The 24,851-nt window shown below is 46.0% G+C and overlaps 1 protein-coding gene across 2 annotated transcripts in view; it reads right to left on the reverse strand.

The window, feature by feature from the left end:
• SYT8 (synaptotagmin 8) overlaps positions 1–24,851 on the reverse strand; it is a 210,212-nt gene that overhangs the window by 19,165 nt on the left and 166,196 nt on the right. For both annotated transcript variants that reach the window (XM_086957719.1, XM_086957720.1), the window contains exon 5: positions 8,042–8,209. In XM_086957719.1, the coding sequence (XP_086813845.1) occupies positions 8,042–8,209 (168 nt within the window). The remainder of the gene's footprint in view (positions 1–8,041; positions 8,210–24,851) is intronic.

Genomic DNA, 24,851 nt, shown 5'->3' on the forward strand with positions numbered 1-24,851 from the left:
ACTTTCTGGAATTCTAAACGTCATAGAAAAGTCGATAGGCTGCTGCAAAATCTGGGCCATGCCAGGTATGCCAGTTGTATGCAAAATGGGCGCCTCTGGGACTGGAAGACAGTAGGGCTGGGGCAGACCCGGGCAACGTCAGGCCATGTGCCGCTGTAGACTGCCTGTTAGGGCTGGGGGAAGAGTCCCTGCCATACCAGACAAATGCCTGTGGAAGTCAGACAGGACCGTTGGGGTGGGTCACAATCACCCTCAAATGTGAGAATGTTGCATTTAGAGGCCGGGTGCCTCTACATAGCCAGTGGGATGGGGTAAAGGTTCAGTGCCTCTCTGAACTCTTTCCCCGACAAACACATGTCCCGAATAATGTTTTATTGTACATAAAACAGCAATGTTAGTTTTCAATGCCACTAGCCACGAGGCTTGCAGAACCTGAAACCACAAATGCACATGCAGCAGTTTCACCAACCTAAAAATAAGAAAACCCAACATGAGTTATTGGACTGAACTTCTTTCTGTAAACAAAACTTAAAATAATTTCCAAAGACAGCCTCACAATCGGTGATTCACCACCACCACGCTGTGTGGCCTGTGGGGTGTGCCTCTTTGAGATAAGAGGGTTTCACAACTTTTGAGCGCGACAAAAATACCTGAGCTACAGACATGATCCAATTGGTGCCCGACACACCTGCCCCACTCCCCACCCCCAATTCACAAATGCCAAGTTTCCCAGGACCACTCGTGACTAGTAAGTCCATTCTCGTTTTATTCCTCAAGTCCCTGTATAAAACCAGGACTACAAGTCCCAGAATTCTAAGAAAAAAACCAGGAGTGGACCAACGGGTGGACCTGGGAAACTTTGGAGCTATGTCAAATCAGACTTTCGAGAGATGGGTAAAACCTCAACCTTATGTACTCACTGTCACTTAAACCCCTGTAAAAGTCACCCGAAGGCTGCTCGTTTGCTCGCCTAAACCAACAATGCCCAGGTCAGACAGTCTACTATCACATGAGCGGTCTTTAAATAACCAATGAGCCCCCCCCCACTCCTCCCACCCCGAGAGCTGCGTGTTTGCGCCCCCAGGGTCAGAGAGGAGGTTATCACAGGAGAGGCACCGCCTGCTGAGATAACTAAAGCTCCCCCTCCCCGCAGAGCGTTGTCGATGTATACACCATTTGCAATCTAAATAAAGAGCTTCACTCTTTAGGTAATCAAAGCCCCTCCCCCAGCCCGGAGTGTGGCAATTTACAACCATGTCTTCCCCGTGTTTTATCTGAGGCAGCGAGGCTGGTGACGACAGGTGGACTGTCCCAAGACCACCCCCGACACCATCACAACTCTAAAACCTGGTGTGTGACTCAACCACTGTCCAGCCAGTCCTGAGCGTCGGGAGACCTCTTAACTCTCCTCCTGTAATCCAAGCCTCCCAGGAGGCAGGACGCCATGTTTGTTTACATGAAAAACAAAGGAGCGGCGGTCTGCCCCTCCCAACGGGAAAAAGAAGCGCTCGCCATGTCTGTAAGTTCCGTCCTTTAAGAGAGGAGCGCTCCACACGACCACGTTTCTCCGAGGCGAAGCAAAAATGCCTCGGAGAAACGCAGCGTCATTTTGGGATTGGGGGCGTGTTTTCTTTCTCTCCTCGTCCCATTGGCTGGAATGTAAAATTCCAGCCAATGGGAAGAGGAGAAAAAGAAAACAGAAAGAAACGAAAAAACACACCCCTCAATCCCAAAAAGACGGGGCTTGAACGGACAGACGCCCCTCTCGTTCAATAGCTGGCCTCCGTTTAAGAAGCCAGCCAATGGAGAAGAGGGGCGGGTTCAAGCCCCACTCTCTGAGACATAAAGTCTCGGAGCGAGACTGCGCAAGTGCAGCCTACGGTCCGATACCTAACAATATGCACATGAGTGAATGACCCAGCAGAAGGGTGCAGCTGCCAAGCCATTGCAGAAAAAAGTAATTAAAATATAGTGGCACAGGTAGTCGACACAAACAGTGACATGATGGGGAAGAGAGTGGCTGGGCAGCTGTCATGCCCATCCACTGAAAAAAAGTAATTGTATTATAGCAAGGCATGGCTGCGGGCAGTGAGGAGCGACATGATGGGCAACGAAGCAACCTGGAAGAAGTGTGCAGCTGCCAGCACTCAAATATGAAATTCAGCAAATTAAAATATATTTTATAATAAATCAGAGGGTGAAGATGGGTGACTGAGCTATGGCCATAGTGGGAACAGTTTATTCGGCTTGGTAGTTAGGTGAAAAGAGAGCAGAGAGGTAAAAATTGAGTTCCCTCACATTGAGCAATGGAATGAGCCTAGTCTTCTAATTAGGACTGATGTGAAGAAACCAGGGGAGGAAAGCACGAATGTCTTGAGCGACCATCGCTCACCACGATATGGCTCATGCGGAAAAATGAGTTCAGCAGTAACGGTGAATTATAATTATAAGAAATTATTATGCAACAGACACTATCCACCAGTTTGAATCTTATGTCATCCCACCAAGGAAGAATTGAGCTGGTTATACGGTTTTATTCTTCATGGTGTTCCAGTGATCACTTAGTATCTCCTGATTGATATCAAACAAACATATGTAAATATTTACACGCCCTCCATACGATTGTAAACACACACTGTAAATTAACTGATGTAAGATCACAATAAGGAAACGATGGAATTTCAATATATGTAATGTACGTACAAGTACATTACACAACTAGTTATGCCTAGTCACCTCAAATGTAAGTCTATATGAAAACTAAAAAAGAGATGCTGGGGAAAAAGAAGAAGCTAGGGATGGACCAAACACAATATTAGGGTGGAAAGTCATCAAATAGGGAGCAGGGAATTAAGATAGACAAGAAAGCCATAAAGTTTTGAGCAAGGGGCTCACAGAAAACCCGCTCTTTATATTGCATTGTAGATAATGGGTAAGACCTAAAAATGGGGGCTTTTATAGCAGCTGAGATGTATGCCTCAGATTAATTCTCTTTTTATCACTCATTGCTAATGTCGAAAAGAAATCCTCTAATGGTGAGCGTAAAGAAGAAGGATGTATCCAGAAGCCCCTATGATTATTCTCTAAGGTTTAAGGTGGGCAATACAAAGTTACACAGACATTTGTGAAGAAAGACTTGTTGGCCATTTGAGTCTGAGAGGAATTTAAGAAAACAAGACCTATTAGCAACCGATCATTTTTAGTCTGTGTGGTACAACAGCCTTGCCTTTGAGAAGGAGGAACGATCGAGGTGTTGAGTCACTGATAACGAAAGCAAGTGAGGTGATATGCAGGGAAGTGGAAGTGAGAATTGCTGCTGTAAAGATGGAAATTCACCAAGGCTCCCAATTGCGAAGTCTCTCTTTTACATTTCGTGTAAAACTTGTAAGAACACGAGTCTGATGAAGCATCTGACTGTGTACTAAGGAGGGACGGAATAGTGGAGTCTGAAGTACCCATGGCACACTCATTGGAGAAAAACCATTTAGAAGGCATTTGGTCATTGTCTTTAAATTCAACAAAGGCAATAGAGCTAACGAGTAGGATGAATGGCCATATGCAGATACAAACACTGGTAAACATACTTTGGAAGTAGGTCCTGGCCAGATAGCTATGAGAGATTTTAAACATGTCTCTGAAGCTGGCATGATAGTCTCAAAAGCAATGGGGAAGATTGCAGAAAATGTGGCCAACATTTTGGTCCACGAGAGGTAGACGGACTTACCAGTAGATCATATAAAGAGCAGGCCTTTGTGGAGTATTAAGCCTTAATTGTGAACAATAATTAATGAGTAGAAAGAGGACGCTGCAAAATCACTTGAGATTCACTAATATACACTTCTGTGCTGTGGAGGAAGATGTGGTGAAGGATAACAGTGAAGACTTGATTGTGCAATCAAGCTGTTCTGGGTGGCAGTTCCTTACTCAGAAGTACACAAGGTGGTGATAGTGCTTGTGGTACAGCTAAATATAACGCCACTCTTGCTTTTTGTCTTTTAGTGTTGTTGACCGTATGAATATGAGTGAAGCGTGATGTGTTATTTGTTTTCTGGAGTATTGGGCTATTTTAGAGTGTTTGCATCTGAAGCATGCCATGCGGAATCCAATCCTGCTTGGACGTATGTACTAACTCTGCTATGTGAGTCAAATGCTTTTTCAGCATCTAGGATAGCCAGAAGCTTGAGATGACCTGTTGTCTTCACAGGCTAAATGTTGTGTTACATTACGTAGCTGCTGTGGTGATTAATAATGGACATTAACTTACCCAACCTTCTGTCTCGGACGAGGCAATATTTATGTGTCACATGGTGTGTCACGTGGGTGTCCGCAGAAATTTTTCCAGGGGTGGGCTAACCTGGCAACTGATGGGGCATGATGAGAGGCTAGGGGACTGGGTCTTGATGTTGGGTTGGGAGCACAGCAATGACCTACTCAATTTGAATGCGTAGGTAATACAACCGGAGGCGTGAAATGAAAGGTTCACTACCAGGAATAACAGGAAGGTAGAAAGTTATGCTGGTTAGAAAGGTAAGGAGGGGTAGAGGCAGGCATGGTGGTGAGGGGAGATGCATGCTAGGAGAGCGCTGTGAGGGAGGGAGGGAGGGAGGCGAAAAGGGAAGAGGCACTGCAAGGTGAATCGGGTAAAGACCGTTGTGAGGCAAGCAGAAGAGTAGTGAGGGGTGAAGGGTAGACAAAAAAGTGAGGTGTAGAAGAAAAAGATTCAGGAGCAGAGACAGGTAAATCAAAGATGGAGAGGGGAGAATAACGCAGTCGTAGAACGTGAGAGGGCCAGGTAGAGAGAGGGAGAGGTGTGTCAGAGACGGGAGAGACAGCTGAGGAAGAGGGAATAATAAAGACTGAGGTAGACAGGTGAGGTAGAGGAGTGCATTGATATAAAGGAAGTGCAGAGATGTGTCAGAGAGGGTGTGTTACTGCTACAACGCATCTTTTACAACGTAATGCTGTTACAACGCAGCTATTACATCGCAAATACCATTACAATGCATGCCATTACAACGCATGGCATTACATAGCAGATGCTATTACAACGCATACCATTACATCGTAAGTATTGGTAAGTATTTAATTTTTTTTTTATTTTATTTAATATTTTATAATTGATTTAATTATTATTAATTATAAAAAAATATTTATTTCGTTTTTAAATATTATAAATTAAATATATTAATTTAAGTATTTTTTTAAATAAGTATGAGTATAGGAGTATATGTTTTGGGGTACTGATGTATATGTTTTGGGGTGTTTGGGTATTTTTAGGTTTTAGGGCAGTGTTTGGGTTTTGGGGTACAGGGGTGTTTTTAGGTTTTAGGGCAGGGTTTGGGTTTTGGGGTACAGGGGTGTTTTTAGGTTTTAGGGCAGGGTTTGGGTTTTGGGGTACAGGGGTGTTTTTAGGTTTTAGGGTAGGGTTTGGGTTTTGGGGTACAGGGGTGTTTTTAGGTTTTAGGGCAGGGTTTGGGTTTTGGGGTACAGGGGTGTTTTTAGGTTTTAGGGCAGGGTTTGGGTTTTGGGGTACAGGGGTGTTTTTAGGTTTTAGGGCAGAGTTTGGGTTTTGGGGTACAGGGGTGTTTTTAGGTTTTAGGGCAGGGTTTGGGTTTTGGGGTACAGGGGTGTTTTTAGGTTTTAGGGCAGGGTTTGGGTTTTGGGGTACAGGGGTGTTTTTAGGTTTTAGGGCAGGGTTTGGGTTTTGGGGTACAGGGGTGTTTTTAGGTTTTAGGGTAGGGTTTGGGTTTTGGGGTACAGGGGTGTTTTTAGGTTTTAGGGCAGGGTTTGGGTTTTGGGGTATAGGGGTGTTTTTAGGTTTTAGGGCAGGGTTTGGGTTTTGGGGTACAGGGGTGTTTTTAGGTTTTAGGGCAGGGTTTGGGTTTTGGGGTACAGGGGTGTTTTTAGGTTTTAGGGCAGGGTTTGGTTTTTGGGGTACAGGGGTGTTTTTAGGTTTTAGGGCTGGGTTTGTTTTTTGGGGTAGAGGGGTATTACGACTTTATATAAATTAAATTAATTAAATTAATTTTATTTAATTTAATTACATTAATAGCTATATTTACAATTATTTATTTAATTGTATTAATAAACGATTATAATTAAATTATATTATTTAAAAATGTTTAATTAATTAAATTCTTTTAATTATATTAAATATAATTATATTATGTATTATTTATAATTTAATTAAATTATAATAATATTTATTGTAATTAATTACATTATATTATTTACTATTTATAAATTTTTTATATTTCATTAATTATATTATTTTAAATATATTAAATTAATATCAATTTTAATATTAATTAAATTACTATAATTAAATTAATTACTGTTTTAAAAATGTTATATTACTTTTTATTAATTTAAATTAATTTAATTAACTTTATTACATTTTTTTTTAAAAAGATATACTTACCTATACTTACGATGTAATGGCATGCGTTGTAAAAGTATCTGCTATGTAATGCCATGCGTTGTAATGGCATGCATTGTAATGGTTTTTGCGTTGTAAAAATCGCGTTGTAACGGAATACGTTGTAAAATAACGCGTTGTACTGACACCAATCCGTCAGAGAGATGTTACTGAAGAGGAAAAGAAGTAGAGGTATTGAGAAAGGAGTAAGGTACTTAAAGAAGTAAGGGGTGAACAGAGGTAGAACGAGTGTAAGGGGAGAGAACACGTAGAAGATGAATGGCAGGGTAAAGTGAGTGATCAGGCAGCGAGTGTGTGAGGAGTGGGATACTGAGGGATATGTGGCAGTGAGCGCGAGGTGCGGGGTACAGAGGGATATGTTGTGGTTGTGCGCGAGGTGCGGGGTACAGAGGGATATGTTGTGGCAGTGAGAGCGAGGTGTGGGGTACAGGGGGATATAAGGCAGTGAGCGCAGGGAGTGGGGTATGGGGGATATGAGGCAGTGAAACACAGTGTCGAGACGTCCTGCCAGACATTATAGGGTGCATACTGGCAGATAGATATGTTATTGACACGAGTCTGTGTACGTTTTAGTGGGATCTGAAATCCGGGCTATGCTGCAACCTCAATTTTTGACTTCGGAGGATAATGCATCAACTCCTCCCAGAACTTCATTCAGAAGACCCCTTGCTCTCAGGCTACACAGTGTTAAAAGGAGGTCTTGGTGTCCAGACCTAACCACTCGCTCTTGTGGCGCGCAGCTCAAACTGGCCATTGTCATTCTGTATGGGATAATCAGCCACAGATAGAATGGCAATGGGCGGGAAGGGCTGCGAGAAGGAGTGCTAGGCGCCCCATCAGAGAGTTGAGGCCTCTGGCAGGGAACAGCTCTGCTCCCTGCAGGGCCCGGAATTACAGACAAAAGGCGTCCGTAAAAGTATGGGCGGCCAAAGGGGGCGCAAGGAGGGGCGCTCCAGGCGGGGGGGGGGGGGGGGGGAGGCAAGCGCCCCTCCTTGACCCCCCAACCCCCTGCAGACGCCCATGGGTGTGTAGCATATTGGGTAGAAAGAGGAATAGTCTGTTATTTCTTTATTAGGTTTGAATAGAATCTTTTTGCCTGCCTCACTCCTGGTTGGTGTTAGCATGTCTTTCATTAAAGCTTCCTGGTCCAACCTTTTTAGATGTGGCGCCATCTGCATACCACACCATTAACAGAATTCCAGGGTGAGCTCACCGTCTTCTCAACAGTGTGTTTAACTTTTATTTGTTCAATAATATTACGGCTATAAATAGCATTGAAACTTGATGTTTATTCCATCTCTAATTCCATGTTGGCATGTGATCTGTGAGGTATGTTGATCTGCAATAGGCAATATTCAAGCCAGGCTCGCTCTGTTTTGCTAGCCAATCCGGACCTATCAGCATCTAAAACCTTTTAGCCACAAGAGAGAACCCTGCAATTTTATTGGCCTTATCCCTGGAACATTCGAAGACTCGCACAACATTTTCACACGTTTTTGTCCTGTTGATCACTCCTGCCAGCCTGCTTGGAAACTGGAAACTGAGATCACAGTCAAGACTCAAGACACTCTGTGTTTTTGCCTTCAATCACAGCAGCCTTACCGGGAAGATGAAGCTCTCATTGAAGACTGGGTTCAGCGTTTTCCGGTGCACCTTGGTCTCAAACTTTTTCTTTATGTCGGAAGTGAGGTAGACGATGGCATAGGGGTCAGAGGTGCCAGAGCTGTCCATGGCCATCAGGTCCCGGGCCTCCTTCACTGACACCATGAGCTAGAACAAGATCAGAAAAGAAGGACATTCAAGAAAACAACCTATACAAAAACATGAGGGCAAGTACACTCTAATAGACAACGAGGGAGCTAAACTATATGTTAATGCTAATGTTACCGGATTTCTAAAGCGCATAGCTGCCCGTGAGCGTCCCAGCGCTGAACAAGTACAGATGGAAGAAGAGGGAGGTAAGCTCACGGGAACAGCCATGTCTTCAAAGATTTTCGAAATGTCAGAAGGTTGGGTTACATACTAGACTCAACACAAATGAAGAAACCCTGCCTTAGTCCACATATATTACACAAGAACATATTTGTCATAGCAGGTTTCCCCATAACTTGACTATCTTGGCTAAGGCCCAGAATGTGGGTAAGCCCAGCCACACCTTGTGTGTGGTCCTGCTCTTCAGCATATGGACAAACAGGACGTCCATTGTAAAGTAGCCACAGGTTTATGTGATTATGCAGTCCACCACCACCCCCAACGTGCTCATGTCTATGCATAAAAGCAAGGGTTGGGTTCAGATTGCTCCAGTTCTGTTGCCCGTATTTGTGGTGCAATTAAACAAATTGCCATCATTTATAGCAAATATGTTTTCTCCTGTCTCTCTTTCACGCAGAGGTAGAAAACAGATTGGCCTTCATTACAAGTGGCCCGGAAAACGGGCTTGATTTTCCCCACCCCCCAGAGTTACCAATATGGGTGGTACCAGCAAGTCCAAGGGTGGGGTGCCCACTATAAGTTGGACCATGGGTACACTGTGTCCCTCACCCTCATCAACTCCTCTGTGACCATGTTCTTTTCTATTAGTATGATCCTATTTCACCTTTTCTCTTATAGCAGGGTTTCTCCCTGGTCTGCCTGTTTTACAAGTGATATACTCATAACATCCACTTTCCCCATCACTTCTAAATCACGGTTTTATTCCTTGTATGCTTGTCTGCGGTTATTTAACTGGTTATAGGGCATTTTTCTACATGATTCTGTTTCCCATTTGTCCCTGGTATGTATGTCTGATACTCAGTTGCCCTATATTTCATGGCAGGATGAACTTAAAAATAAATGAAGATTTCTACCTCAACTCTCTTCTGACAATCTTACTGACATATTTTTAATTAATTTGCAGTCAAAGGATGCGGACGTGGTGTGTATAGTGAAAACTAAAGAGGGCGTGAATAAAAATTAATTCCAAGCAGTTAAGTGTTGTTTAACGTCCACTGTAAACTAAACACACATGGGTGCCTCCACACAATCTATAGATTCAATATAACTCATGGCACTTGTGGGCTAACTAGTTTAGCTGTGAGAGCACCTGTAACTGAGATAATGTATCAAGAAGCACTCTGTTCTCTTCTTATTTGATATTCAGTTTCCATTTCCTATCCCTCCACAAGTTTTCAAAATGTTTAAAATTGCCTGTTGATGTTCAAGCCACTAGAAAGTGTATAGAAACACCATAAAAATGCTGGAAGGAATAACTGGGTGCGAGAAAGTAAAGTCAATGTGACAGCTATTAACTATGACTGGCAACACTGCAAGTATTGACAGCGGGACTCAATTTTAATTGGAGCTTAGCACTTGCCAGTGAGGGGCCTATTCACAAAAGTAAATCTGCACATGAGGAAAAGTATACATCACTAGATATATACATGTAAATCTACTCTTATGCTTTTTAGTAACTTTATTTCTTTTGGCAATTCATCAATCAATCAATCAGGGAATTGTAAGCGCACTACTCACCCATGAGGGTCTCAAGGCGCTGGGGGCTGGAGGGGGGAGCAGCAGTGTTTCTGTTGGGGGATGCAGAGAATGAGTCTAGCTGTGGTGTTCTGTATCATCTGGTGCTTGCAGAGTAGGGACGTGTTGATGCCGGCGTAGAGAGCTTTTCCATAGTCCAGTAAGCTTGTTATGAGTACGTGGGTGACTGTTTTCCTTGACTCGGAGGTACCATTTGAAGGTCTTTCGGAGGATGCGGAGGGTGTTGAAGCAGCTGGAAGCAACAGTGTTGACCTGTTTGTTCATGGAGAGGGAGGAGTTGAGTATGATGCTGAGGTTTCTGGCTTGGTCTGTGGGGGTTGGAGGGCTGTCGGGGGCAGTGGGCCACCAGGTGCTATCCCATGCTGACGGGGTAGTTCTGAGTATGAGGACTTCCGTCTTCCCCGTGTGGAGCTTCAAGCAGCTGTTGCTCAGAATGCGACGTCCTGCATCCCTTCTTGAAAGATGAGTCTGGTGGTCGTGGGGTCCTTGGTGAGAGAGAGGATGAACAGGGTGTCGTCGGCATAGGATACTATGCTGAGGCCGTGTAAAGTTACTACAAAGTGTAGACTTAGATGTCTCCACCCCATGAATTCAAGGGTGGAGCCTAATTTACAATTGTAAAGTTACTACTAATAACTTTTCACACTTAGAAGAAGGTAGGCAGAGGTTTCGGCCACTGGGATGGGGATATCCCGATGGTAAAGTAAATGGAAATTATAAAAACTTTATTAAACTAAAAAATGAGTACAATAATGTCTATGTTACGTATTAATGTAAATTAATTGTATTTCTTTATTTTAAATGTAAAACGAAAAATACCAAGGCACTATTAAATATTTTATTATTTTAAACATATTATTTTCCAAAGATTTATTTTAAAAATACTAACTTAAAGTAAAATGTTAATATTTATTTGTTATAAGTGAAGTATACTAAAAGGTATGCATAGAATTGATTTAAAATAATGTATTTATTTATTTAAATAGTTACATTTATTTTTAAATTAAAAAATGCCATTTTAAAATAGTATTTATTTGGATATACTACTAACATTAAATTAAAGACATATTTTCTTTAAAGTTTAAATAAATTAATTAGTTTAAACTTTATTTTCCACAGAGTTCTATTTTAAGTCTCTACTCCATTATTTTCTATGGGAGGTTGTTGCAGTATCAGTGATTGCCCATTTGTGGTGCTGGACGTATTCCAAGTCTCAGGTGGAGTACATTTACGACTGTTGTGGGTCCTTTATAGCTGTAGTAACTATAGAGTGCAGTTTATTAATAGCAATGGGATGGGCTTACTCTTTTGTGGGTGGGTGAATGTCTCTTCCTAAACCCCTCCTTGAATTACAGTAACCCCCTCCTAAATCCTTCCTTAACCCCTACAATTTTGTAGTAATAATTTTCCATTTTTCAGCATTACCCCTGTCCCTCCTACATTTACTGCTAAAGCGTAAGCATATACGTGTGCGGAGATCTCTGCAGTCAGGGTGGAGATCTCGGCACAGAAAAGACAGGGCAGGCCGAAGCAGAGACTTTTGTGCAAAGGTTGGTGAATAGCATTTTGTAGTATGTTAGAAGTACTAAATTTACTACAGAATGCAGTTTGTGAATAGCCCGAGTCTTTCTTTTTGAACTGCCCATCTGAATTAAATGAATCACAAATTGGAAGCTTGCTCTATCCCACAAATGTGCTATTAAGTGCACAAACATGCAAAGGTGCTGAAATATCAGTATGTGAGGATGAAGGTACTATTGCATCAGGACCCAGAAATGCATGCAGACTTGGAGATGCGTGAGGGAGATGGACACCCTGACATCAGGACTCCTGAACTGTAATCAAAGAGAGAAGTGTGTGAGGGAGACAAATACGTCACATATTTCAGCTTGTTTACTTCCGAAGCATAGGGGAATTTTGGAAAATAAATACAACAGAATTGTTTGATGTCGTTTTCTCATTGTTTTTGGCACTGATTTAAAAAAGTTACTATAAGTTTTCAAAGTATTTTCATTATAGCCTCAGTTTTCCTTGTAGATATTTGACCATGGGATTGGACTGCCACTACCTTTAACCATGTCCTTGTGGATGTTCTGGTCTCCTCCTCCATTATAATCACTCAAACGACCCCACCATGGGTGCCGCTGAAGCAAACTACTGACTTTTGCTGCCACAGTATCCTATGTAGCAGCATTAAGGTAGCCCCTACATATCATGTAGAAATGCTCATGGACCACTGGGTCCTGCTTACAGCTAAACTCTCCCTAAACTTTACCTCTTACCCCCACTCATCAGGAGTCACTTACTGCATCCCCAACTAAGGGCATCCTTTTTAGTCCCTTGTGAAGTAGCTGGCCGAATACAACCCAGGACTCCTACATCAGCGAAGCCTAGTCTGACGCCATAACCATATTGTCCCAAGTACTTCCTGAACTCAGCCCCATTATAAATATCTACCTTACGGAACCTCTCACTCCCCTATACTGACACGTACCATCCTTAAAATACCCTCTGCCACTTTTGAAGTTCAGCTGCTCTCAGCTGAGTCCAACCACAAAGGCTTCCTGGGGCTTCTCTGGCTACTCCAACGAGCTAGGAACAAACTCTGGGAAGCCCGACTTTGCACTATTTAAATAACATGTGTTTTACTCATACTCAACATTCTACAGGACACTGGAATGGCCTGGGTAGAGGTAGGCACTTGGTACATGTTAAGCATTTGCGTCCCTTTGGTGTTCCAAGCCAAATTATCTCTGTACTGAAATTTCTACAGTGGTTTAGAAGTTGAGTATGTTTTACATTGAAATATAAAGGCTTCTATCTTTCCTCGTCAATCTGAATGGCATCAAACTCCAGAACTAGTGACATGAACATTGAGTACTAAGCCTCATAGAAATCCCAAAATTCTAAACAACTGGGCAGCTGAGAGTTACAGTAGTAGCCAGAGCTGATTAGAGACAGAGTTCAGTCGAAGAGCAAGCTAAAAGCCTTTCCTGCAGAGCATTTACAAGAAAGTTTTCAAAGACTATTCACTCAGCAGTAAAATTACCTTTTCATGAGCTAATCTCTGTGATAAGGCTATTTGGAGAATTATAGCAAGTTCCAAGGTCTTGGGGTTCAGTAGTTGACAGAAGTTCAGTGAACGCGGGCTAATCCAAAGCAGAAAAATCGAGAGAAGTGTAATTTGCATATTTTAACTTGAATAAATTCTTTCAATTTTTAAATTAAATTATTTATTTTAAAAGAATATTAGGTTGTAGGTTAGCATTTACATGTGTAGTGGAGTTCTGTATTTAGATATTCAATGAGTGTTTCTGCTTTTAGGTGCAAAACACATTTATAAACTCCACAGTTATTTAAGCTGATAATATACCTGTCGCTCATCATTATTTCCCACAAGTAATGGAGCCACAGTGAAGAAGTCACAGAACTCCATGTGTTTACGTACAACGGTGTCTGCTGTGCGCAATAGAAGCGCCGGGGCTTTTGGGCATACTAGACAACTTAAAAATAAGCGAGATATTGATCTATGCTTCCTCAAAGCAAATGGTGACCTTGTACTTAGAAGAGTACTGGTACCTGTTACCAGGGCGGAATCCACCATACAACTTCACAGAACTATGCCAGTCAGAGCCCCTAATGTGGTTTGCCATCCTGCACCGACACTGTGCGAGGGATTGAAAAGGGGTGACACATTTTTTTCAAATAATCACTCGGGCGTCTCAGAGCTGGAGTAAAGAAGCATGGAAGAACTTCTTATCACCCGTCACAAAGCAGTAACATATGACTCCATGATAAAGGACTTCACGTCACGAATGTAGGTTTTAATATTGTGCCCTTTATGTTGATCTGAACATATAACATATCCACAACATCAACACCTTTTCAACTTATTGCACCATTCACCATACATCTTTAATTGGCTGTCTAGCATCACATGTTAGTATGATTGGTCTCAGTGCCATCAATTAAGGAGTGCCTCAAGGGTCCACCTTCTCTCCAGGCCGCATTGACATCTAGATGTCCATCTGGCACAAATCCTGGGTCCTGTCATTGACTGGATGCTGAGAAGCTGTTGAATCCTCCCCTTGGTTGCCAGAGGACAGAGCTACTCCTCCCAGTTGCCACGGTTCCATACTGCACTTAAGTGTCTCCTTAAGAGAGTCACAAATAGTATTAAAAGAAACACAAAAAATTAAAAACCTTGGCAATCGAGTAGCTCTTGATTGAAGATGAGAATAAATACAGATGTTACTAGCCAGGCACTAAACCCCCTCACATCAGGGAAGAGAAAAGAGCCAAGGAGGAATACCCAGCAATAGATTCAGTCTAAGCAAAAACAAAAATCAGGGACAAAAATAGTAGCAGGGTGAAAAGAATGCAACTCAAAAAAGGAGAACATATGTATTACCATGCATCCATCACTTGTAAGTGCCGCTTTAAATAAAATGTAAGCAGGAACTGACATCACAGGAAAATACTATACTCCCACTTGAATTGAGAACTTCAGATATAATTCTCTGGACTCACAAACATCTTGGAATGAGCAGAATATAAGGCTTATCCATGTACCCTTCCTGAAAATCATGGTGTTGGTTTGACTCACAAACAAGAAGTCCAAGTTGGACACCATTTGCCAAGCGCTGAATTCTGTGATCACGCTCCTGCTTTGCTACCTCCATGCTCCGTGCAGCTTGCAGAACACCCTTCTGGGCGAGCACAGAAACACCAGTGTGCTCTAGGTGAAGAGGATGCCTAACCCTGTGCTGAGTGTGTCGCCCAACAACATGTCTGACTGTGTGTGATGTGCACTGCATTTCCCAAGAACGCTGTAGCACCCACATAACAGACTCCATCTCTTTAACTAACACATGCATGCAAACGATGCAGAGATAGGCATTCAAAATCATCTATTGTGACTCCACTGCCAAAACCCAGATTCAACTTCTCGTTGGTGTGTAATGTGCATTTAAAAGTCCTTTCTCTCTATGGTCTCTAATTATGCTATGGACCTCGTAGCTGTATAGATCACATTACCTATGTTACATCACAATCGCTCAAATTCCCAAGTCCTAATGCATCACAGTCATTTTAGCAATTTGCGCATATATTTACACACCTTTTGCTTCAATGAAGCTTCACATGTGTGTCTCCTTCCTTTTCGAGCTTAGCATGAAATGGAACTATTCTGTAAGAATATTTAACCATGGAAATTGTATATATTGGGTAAGGTTGTTCAATCATTCAGGGAATCATGAAGTATGCGACTCACCCGTGGGCTCTCAAGGGGCTGGAGGGGTGGGGGCAACTCCGGGCCAGCCAAAAAGTCAGGTCTTGAGGCTTTTCTGAAGGTGTGCAGAATGGGGGCGCGTCTGATGTTGATAGGGAGCTCGTTACAGGTCGCTGCGATGTAGGAGAAGGCTCTTCCATCCGTTCTGGCTCTGCAGATGTGCAGGGGTTTCGGCGAAAGCAAGGTCGGCGGATCAGAGGTTTCTCTTGGGGACGTGGAAGGAGACTCTTTCATTGAGATGTTGGGGTCCGGTGTTGTGTATCATGAAGGTTACTCTCTTCTCGACGGGGAGCCAGTAGAGTTCTCACAGGTGTTGGGGATGTGTCCTGTCGAAGGGATGCCAAGGACAAGTCTGGCTGCGGTGCTCTGTTTGGTCTGGAGCTTGCGGAGCAGGGATTTGTTGATTCCAGCATAGAGGACGTTTTCATAGTCCAGTCTGCTGGTTATGAGTGCGTGGGTGACGGTCTTCTCGTTTCGGGGGGATGCATTTGAAGGTCTTGCAAAGGATGTGGAGGGTGTTGAAGCAGGTGGAGGCGACGGCGCTGATCTGTTCGGCCATGGTGAGGGAGGAGTCGAGTATGATCCTGAGGTTCCGGGCATGGCCCTTGCGGGTTGGGGGATTGCAGAGGGCGGTGGGCCACCAGGTGTTGTCCCATGCAGAGGGTGAGGGTCCGAGGACTTATGTTTTCTCCTAGTTGAGCTTCAGGCAGCTGCTGCTCATCCAGGATGATATGTCCTTCATTCCTTCTTGGAAGGTGAGTCTGGTGGTGAGGGGGTCCTTGGTGAGAGAGAGGATGAGCTGTGTGTTGTGGGCGTAGGATACTATTCGGAGTCCATGCTGTCTGACAATGGCGGCGAGGGGGCCATGTAGATGTTGAAGAGGGTGGGGCTGAGCGACGATCCCTGGGGCACTCCGCAGTTGATCTCTGTGGGTTCGAAGATGAGGGGCATGAGTCTGATTCTTTGGGTTCTGCTGGTGTGGAAGGAGCGGAGCCTTTCGAGGGCGGATCCCTGTATACCAGCTTCGTGGAGTCTGGCAGTGAGGGTTCTGTGGGAGACGGTGTTGAAGGCTGCAGAGAGGTCAGGCAGGATCAGGGCCTTGGTCGGGGAGGGTGCAGATGTCATCTGTGGTGGCGAGTAGGACAGTCTCAGTGCTGTGGTTGCTGCGGAATCAAGATTGGGAGGGGGCTAGGATGGAGTTCTCTTCGATGAAGTTCATTAGTTCAGCATTCTCTGTGACTTTGGCCATGAAAAGCAGGAGAGAGATGGGTCAGTAGTTCTTGAGGTCCGTCAGATCTGCAGAGGGCTTTTTGAGGAGCTGCTTGACTTCTGCTTGTTTCCAGTCGTCGGGGAATGTGCCTGCTTCGAAAGTAGCGTTGATGGTGTGTCGTAGCTCAGGGGCTTTGGCGGCGGCGGCTCTGTGGAACTTATGCGGAGGTCAGGGGTCCATGGGGGCTCCTGAATGAATGCCTTTCATGGTCGATGGGGTGTCTTTGTGGTGACTGGGGTCCAAGAGGTGATGGTAGGCTGGCTATCGTTGCTGGGGGAAGGAATGGGTTCAGTGTCCAGAGTCTGTTTGTTGAAGTTGCCGTAGAGGGATCTTATTTTCAGGTGGAAGTAGCAGCCGAGTTTGTTGCAGAAGTCCTGGGAGGGTGTGGTGTCCGTGGCTTCGCTGGGGGGCTTGGTGAATTCCTGAATGATGCTAAAGAGTTCCTTGGAGTTGCTGGCGTTGGCATAGATTTTGTTTCCGATGAAGGTCCTTTTAGTGGATCTAATGAGTTGGTGGTATACCGTGATAGCGTTCCTGGTACGGTCTTGTGAGGTTTTGCTATTTCTCAACAGCTTCTCGGGACGTTTGCAGGTGCGTCTGGATACTTGGAGGTCCGCGGTGAATCAAGGTGGCCTTCCTGGGGTGCTGTGTGTTGGGGTTACGGAGGGGGGGGAGCTTGCCTGTGCAGTTGGTGATCCATCTGTGAAGTTATTTGACTGCAGAGTTGGAGTTGGTCGAGGTGGTGGAGGATCATGGATGAGGGTGGAGTTGAGGTGCTCCTCAGTGACCTTGCTTCAGTTCCTGTGAGGCGGGCGTGGTGTAGGTTTGGTGATGGTGGCTTTGTCAAAGAGAAGTGTACGCAGTGGTAGTCGGTCCAGGGGGGTTGCATGGTGTGGCTGAAGTGGATGTTGTTACCTCCTGCGAAGATGGGGTTGAGGTTATGTCCTGCCTTGTGGGTGTGGGTGGTGACGAGCTGTTTCAGACCGAGGTTGGCGAGGGGGTCCAGCACGGTGGCGGAGCTGAGGTTGCTGTGGTTGTCAAGGTGGAAGTTGAGGTCTCTGATGAATATTTAGTCCTTGGAGGCGATGGTGTAGGGCGTGATGAGGTCGTGATGGTAGTGGTGAACGTGGTTCGAGGTCTCAGGGGTCTGTAGGCGAGGGTGCTGCGTAGAGTCATTCTGGGGCTGGTCTGGATCTGGAAAGGTAGTTGTTCGGTGGTGGATGGAGAGTTGCTCGTGCTGAAGGTGGTGAGTCAGAGGGAGCTCTTGTGTGCAATGGAGTTCCTCATCCTGGGCGGTCCTTCCTCTGGATCGTGTATCTGTCAGGGATGGCGTGGCGATGTCGGGGCGGAGATGGGGTTGGTCCAGGTTTTTATGAAGAAGGCAACGTCTGGCAAGAGGATGTTGAGGAGGTCCCAGATCTCTACAGCATGTCTGTGCAGGGATTACAAGTTGAGGAGGATGCACCTGAGGGCTTCGGGGGTGCTGGTGTTCGGCGTGAGGACGGCGGCCGTGGGGGTGCGGAGGATGGTAAAGGTTTGTCGGCAGGAGAACTAGCAGTGGGTGGTGTTCGGCATAGACAGCTTGGCAGTTGTTGTTCCTTCCGAAGTTGAGTGCATGAAGGTCAGCTGAGTCGTAGCGGTGGGTGGTCGAAAAACCAGGGTCCCTGGCACTAGTCGCGGTCGGGTCGTGGACGGGCGCAGACAGGCTTGCCTTTGGCGCTCCAATGGCACGTCCACTGCACTTGTCCGCCCCACAACCACACAGCGGCTGCCATTAAATAGGGAAGGGAGAGGGAAGTGCAGCTGGGAGACGGGATCGTAAACCGACAGGGGGAAGGGGTCACGGGGGCACAAGCAGCAGGAAAGGGCACCAAACGGGCACGGCGAAACAATCAATGGCACGGGTACCCGCAAAATATTATAACAGGAAAAATAAACAGAAAGACAGAAAATAACAATTACAAAGGCACTCCAACAAAATGATAGACGAAAGACAGAAAACGGGCATAAAGACAGACAACAGCATACCAGCAGCAGAGCAAGGCTGCCTCACTGGACCACCAGGGATGAGGCGCAGGCAGGACCCTGCGGGTGAAGGAGGGCCTTAAACAAATGCCTTCTCAGAGACGTGTAGGGGGCAGCGGCAGTGACACAAAAGCGGAGCTGCTGGGACAGAGAGTAAAGTCCCTGACCAGGAAGTCAGAGGTCTTGCTCACAACACCCGAGCAGCAGCGGCCATTAAATAGAGAAGGGGGAGGGAGGGACCACGGGGTCAGCAGTGGTGGGAATGGGTGGCAAAACGGGCACAGAGGACACAAACAACGGCACAGGTACCAGCAAAAAATTAAAACAGGCAAAATAAACAGAAAGACAAATAACAATTACAAAGGCACAATAACAAAAAGACAGATGAAAGACAGAAAACTGGCACAAACACAAAGACAGACAACAACGGACCAGTAGAAGAGCTAAAGCTCTCCCACTGGACCATCAGGGATGAGGCGTAGGCAGGAGCCTGGAGGTGGAGGAGGACCTCCAACACCTACCTTCTCAGCGAGGTGTAGGGGGCAGCGGCACAACAGCAGAGCTGCTTGGGCGGAGAGCAGAGTCCCTGACCAGATGGGTTGTTAATGCCAATGTATTCTTGTAAAATACTGGGATGCAGGATCATTGGACTGCAGCAATAACATGAATTTTGCACCCACAGATCTGTCTCGCCCATCAAGAGGGATTTGAGACTCATCACAAGGTAGAATATGTTGCAGCAAATCCAATACTAGATGATTCAAAATTAGGTCAGTCTGGAGAACCAGAAGACTGAGATCATACACGTGGACCCATTGGACCCCTTGCATCTCCTTTTCACCTGACTTCATTGCATGGTTCAGCTCTAAACAGCATTTCCATATTACACAAACTGGGTGTTCTCAGTGACCTTACCTTCACCTCTAAAGTGAACAGTGTAAACCACATGGGCTGCTAGAGGCTATTTTCCTCCTACTACCTCTGTCATTCAAAATGCTCTCATCCTCACTGCGTTAATATAGTTCCAGGACTTTAGCTAAATGTTTTACGTTGGTGGAGCAATAAAAAGACCCCTAGTGAAAAGGCAAAAAAGGCTGTCAGAATTACAAAATTTCCCTTGTGGGACTACATTCAAGCAAACAAGCATTTACAATGCAATGGTTTCGCCTTTGGAAAAGTTAGAGCTATTGGCATTGTAAATGACAAACTTTGTATTTATGTGTTGGTTTTGTCATTTACATTGCCATTAGCTTAATCTCTCGCAATGTGAGACCTATTGTACCCTACGGACGAGCTCAGCAGACAGCAATTACTACCACACACACACACCCCGAGCCACACACACACACAGAGCCACACACACACACACACACACACACAGAGCCACACACACACACACAGACACACACACACACCCAGAGACACACACACACCCAGAGACACACACACACACACCCAGAGCCCCCCCACACACACACCCACCCAGAGCCCCCCCACACACACACACCCAGAGCCACACACACACACACACACCCAGAGCCCCACATGTGGAATTTTAGTTTACGAGCTGAACATCATCTGCGCCAGCTTGTCACCCACGTACAACGTGCACGACAGCCATTTTAGGTATCATGGTCTCCCTGTCCACGATCGATCGCCAGCGCGCTCCTCTGACCCTGCAAGCATCCTCCGCGCACCCTGGCTCCCCCTCCCTCCCTCACATGAGCATAACCCTTCTCCTTCTGCATGACCCTGTCCTTGGGAGTCACGCCCGCGCCTGACCAGCACCTCCTCTCCTTCCATGAATACCCCTCTGTTGATAAACCATCCCTCCGCGCTTGATTGTCCACGCGGCATGAATACCACTCCTTTGATGACCCCTTCCCCCGAGTCCGACTGTCCACACAGGTCCGAGGCCATCGCCTAAGCCGGGAGATACCGTTTACTGCCCCTTATTGTATGGAGTCGCTCCTCTTCAAAGGATCCACTATTGATCATGGCCTCCCCACCCCATGGGATACGATCAGGCGCACACATCCTAAGAATCGGCGGAACACTCAGCCGCGTGATAGCCCCCTCCTGTTATCAGCAAGGTGAGGACCTCTATTGTGGATGTATGTGGGGGTGGGTTTGACATGAGGATTATGGGGACGTCATTTCATAAGTTTAAAGAGTCTTTTATGCAATAAAGAATGCTCACATGTCATAAACCAGGGTATAAGAGGCCAGGCCTCAGAGAGGCTGTTAGAGCACCTCGAGACGATACCTTGTTGTCTGATCTGATGTGTTCTGCTCCGTCGGAATAAAAACTTCTGTTTCCTGCCTTCCAGTCTCCAGCGCCTGCCTCATTGCTTGGTAACTTGAATGGTATAGAGGCGGTTAGCGCCGGGCAAATCTTGGAAAAGGCCATAGCCCTACCCTTTTTCTACAATTGGCGTCCCAAAGCGTGGGGCCCATCAGCGACACGTGGATCCAGTGGGAGAGGTCCCGACGACAGAGTGAACGACTGCAACGATCGGGAGAGCTCGTGTCCGATAGACCCTCGTCTGACAGCCGATCATCCGACCTTCACTAGTTCCGAACAGACCTCTCTCGAGTGATCTACGGTCCTGACTGGGAACCATCAGGAGTGCCACGAACATCACGAAGAATAGAGGACGATCGGGCGCTGGATTCGGAAGACAGGAAACCGTCCATGCGGTCCGGGTAAGGTCGTGTAAACACGACAAATTGAGAAATGATTGTTTGATTTGGATAATACTAGTATTACTCTTTTGTTGATCCCTCTGGAGATTCACCGTCTGCAAACGGAGAAACAACAGGCTCTCTCTTTGCAAGCAGTGAAGGATAGGTAACGCAGACTTTTGTCCCCATTGTAATCCGTCGTGCCTATCCTCCTCCCCCACTGTTTTCCCGAACTGTCGTTCGTGGATTGTTGTCTGGAGATTCTCTGTCTGCAAACAGGGAAGAACAAGGTCTCTCTTTGCAGGTAGAGAAAGAGTGGGTAACGCAAACCTTTAACACGTCGTACCCACTTACTCTCCCCATTGATTGTTTGATTGACCGAACATTGATTGTTCGATATTGGTTCTTTTGAGATATTCACCGCCTGCAAACAACGGAGAATAGAAATATTCTGTCTAGTCTTTGCCCGCCGTGATAAGATAGGTAGTGCAGACCTTTGTCCCCGTTGTAACCCGTCATGCCTATCTTCTCCCCACTGATTGGTAGCCTGTTCAGCCCGGACCGCTTATTAGAGATGAACCATCCAGCTCCACTGGAGGGCACCCCTAATAAGGACATGTTCACCAAGCATGGACTAGTCGCTATTGCCTATACTAGGTTATGGCATAAATACACAAAAACGGACCTCAAAAGTCAGTGGCCACCGATAGGTTCCTTTGATGATCATAAAATAAAAACATTAGAAATAGCGCTCCAGAAAAATAAGACTACGCCCACTATGCTCGATAGTATCGGCATGTGGCGCAAAGAAACGGAACAACGAAGAAAAAGAGAAGAAGCAAAAATAGGGAAAGAATTACGAAAGGCAGCCCACCTAGCCGCTAAGCAACTAGAAGAAGAAATAAAAGAAAGAAAGGAAGCTACACAAAACCAAGAATCAGGATCGACAGGTCAATGTCCCGTTAGGACCCCCTCTGCGCTCTACCCTGAATTGCCCTCCAAACAACGGGCGAACGATGAGTTACTGCTAGGTCCCCCAATCATCTACATGCCCCCTCCATATGCCCCCTGCCAACAACACCTGCAGGCCCTGAGTGCGAACGAGAACGACCTTAGCGCTAGTGCACCAGCCCTCACGGCCTCCGCACCAGCCACATTAGCAGCACCACCAGATGACCCCGAGGCTAGCAAGCACCCACCAGCCAGACCAAATAGGTTGAGCAAAGATGAGCGGGATGGGATTGACAAAATAGCAAAGACATTAGTAGAACGAAGGGAGAGCGAAGAATACACAATGAACATGTATAATTCGCATGCCGACATCCACAGACGGCATTTCATTTTACGATTCAGCTACCACACCCTGAACGCATATGAGGATAGGTATCAGAGTAAGGGCCCCGCTAAACTGACAACGCTGTATAGGAAGATTGATGTTGGGGATGGGACTGAACGTGAGGCAGCGGAGCTCTTCATGCAGATGCTTGAGGTCTTCCGCCACCTCACGGAACAAAAACCAGAAGCCAAGGTTACAGTCCCTGAAACGACCTCAGTAGAAGTAGCCAACACTATGATGCCCATCAGAGAGGCGGCCCCTTACTGGATTCCGCCACGTGGTCTGGGAACAAACGATGATATTAATCACGCAGATGCAAAAGGGAGGGTTGTGTACAATTGGGTTTACCAACCATGGGACCGACAAGATATCCTAACTTTTAGACAAACTCTGCCCGATTTAAGAAAGAACCCGACAGCATTCTATACCGAATTGGGCACAGCCTTGGGTTCGACGATAATGACTTTAGCAGACATTGACTTGTTTTTCGGGTTATGCCTGCCAGCTGACGTGTGGAAGCAAATCCGGAAGGCTGACCACACAGATCTGTTTGGACATACCTGGAACCAACTCAGTGAACTAGATAGACAGCGAGAGCCTGGAAGGAAACCAGTAAAGGACATATTAGAACTCCCAGACAAATTAGTTCAGAAGTTAAAGACACTGATCCCAGAGAAAAAGGTAGATTGGTCGATAGTCACGGCCTGTCGTCAGAAACCCCAGGAAGATGTATCAGAATACTTCTCCCGATTCGAGACAGTGTTCTCCGACTACAGTGGCCAAGACATGACCACCGCAACCGGACAACACCTGTTTGTACAAAACTATGTGAAGGGCCTATCACAAGAGGTCTCCCAAAAACTGCAGATGAGTGAGAGTAGTTGGGGGGCCTCCAAGCCCGCAGCTATCCTTCAGATGGCTCAGTATTACGAGCACCAGAAGAATGAGAATGATAGGGCGTCCGAGAAAAAGAAGAAAGATTTGAAAGAAAGGGTGATGATAGCCCAGATACAAGGTATAGCGGTCGGACGGGAACCCCACAGGGGGAACTACCAATCGACCATCCCTAGAAATCCACCTCCTAAAGACCACACCCCAACACCCCACATTGGACGTAGAGACATTAGCGATGACCAATGTGCCTTCTGCAAAGGATTCGGCCATTGGAAATCCCAGTGTCCGGTTCTGTTAGAGATGAACAGAAATAGGGACCCCAAGGATGTAGCGGGTGGACCGAGAAATAGGGGACAAGGACGAGGGCACACAAACGACACCAACAATGACAGATCAGGGAGATCGAACACATTTGACCGTCCCCGACAGAACCAGTATCAACTATCCAACGGTGAGAATGCCCCCGATTTTGCATAGGACTGCCAGGGGCAAGGGAGGGATCCAGTCGAGCTCTGTGTTGACCAGCAAGGTCCTTATGTCACTGCTAAGGTCTTGGGTACAGAGTCTCCATTTTTGGTAGACACTGGGGCGACACGTAGTGTGTTATCGAAACGACTGATTCCAAGGGCACCCTTGTCTGGCTCACACATTACATCGATAGGTTTCGATGGGACGCCCTCCACTAACCCCCTGTCCGTGCCTGTCACCTTTGACCTAGAAAGCAACACCACTGACACAACATTTCTGCTCTCCTCCAACTCCCCTGACGCCATTATGGGCCTTGACTTACTGAAGCATTTTCGAGCTACCATTAGGTGTTCCCCGGATGGAGTCCGAGTCATCCTGTACGACAACCCAGACATACCCAAATCCTGCCCTGCACGACACATGTGCTCCATGACTGATGCTGACCTGTCCTTGCTTGATACCCTGCCTCCGTACCTATGGGCCAAAAATGACTCTGATGTGGGACGAATGATGATTGACCCTATTCATATAACTGTGAGACAGGATGCTATGCTCCCGAAACTCCCGCAGTATCGGATATCGCCCGAGGGTGAGAAGGCACTGGTAGCGATCATTCAGTCTCTGGTAGATGCAGGAGTAGTCGAAGAAGTGGTTAGCAATGTCTGCAACAGCCCTATCCTACCCATTGTTAAGAAGCAAGGCGAGGGAGATGAGAAAGCGTACCGCTTCATCATCGACCTGCGAGAGATCAACAAAGTGGTTGTACCCCAATACCCCGTAGTCTCAGATATCACCACCATTCTGACCCTCATCCCGTCCACTGCCACCACCTTCACTGTTATCGACCTCAAGAATGCGTTTTTCTCTATCCCCATCCATCCAGACAGCCGTTATCTCTTCGGCTTCACCCTGAAAT

The sequence above is a fragment of the Lissotriton vulgaris genome, chromosome 2_1 (assembly GCF_964263255.1).
Source record: "Lissotriton vulgaris chromosome 2_1, aLisVul1.2, whole genome shotgun sequence".
NCBI lineage: Eukaryota > Metazoa > Chordata > Amphibia > Caudata > Salamandridae > Lissotriton > Lissotriton vulgaris.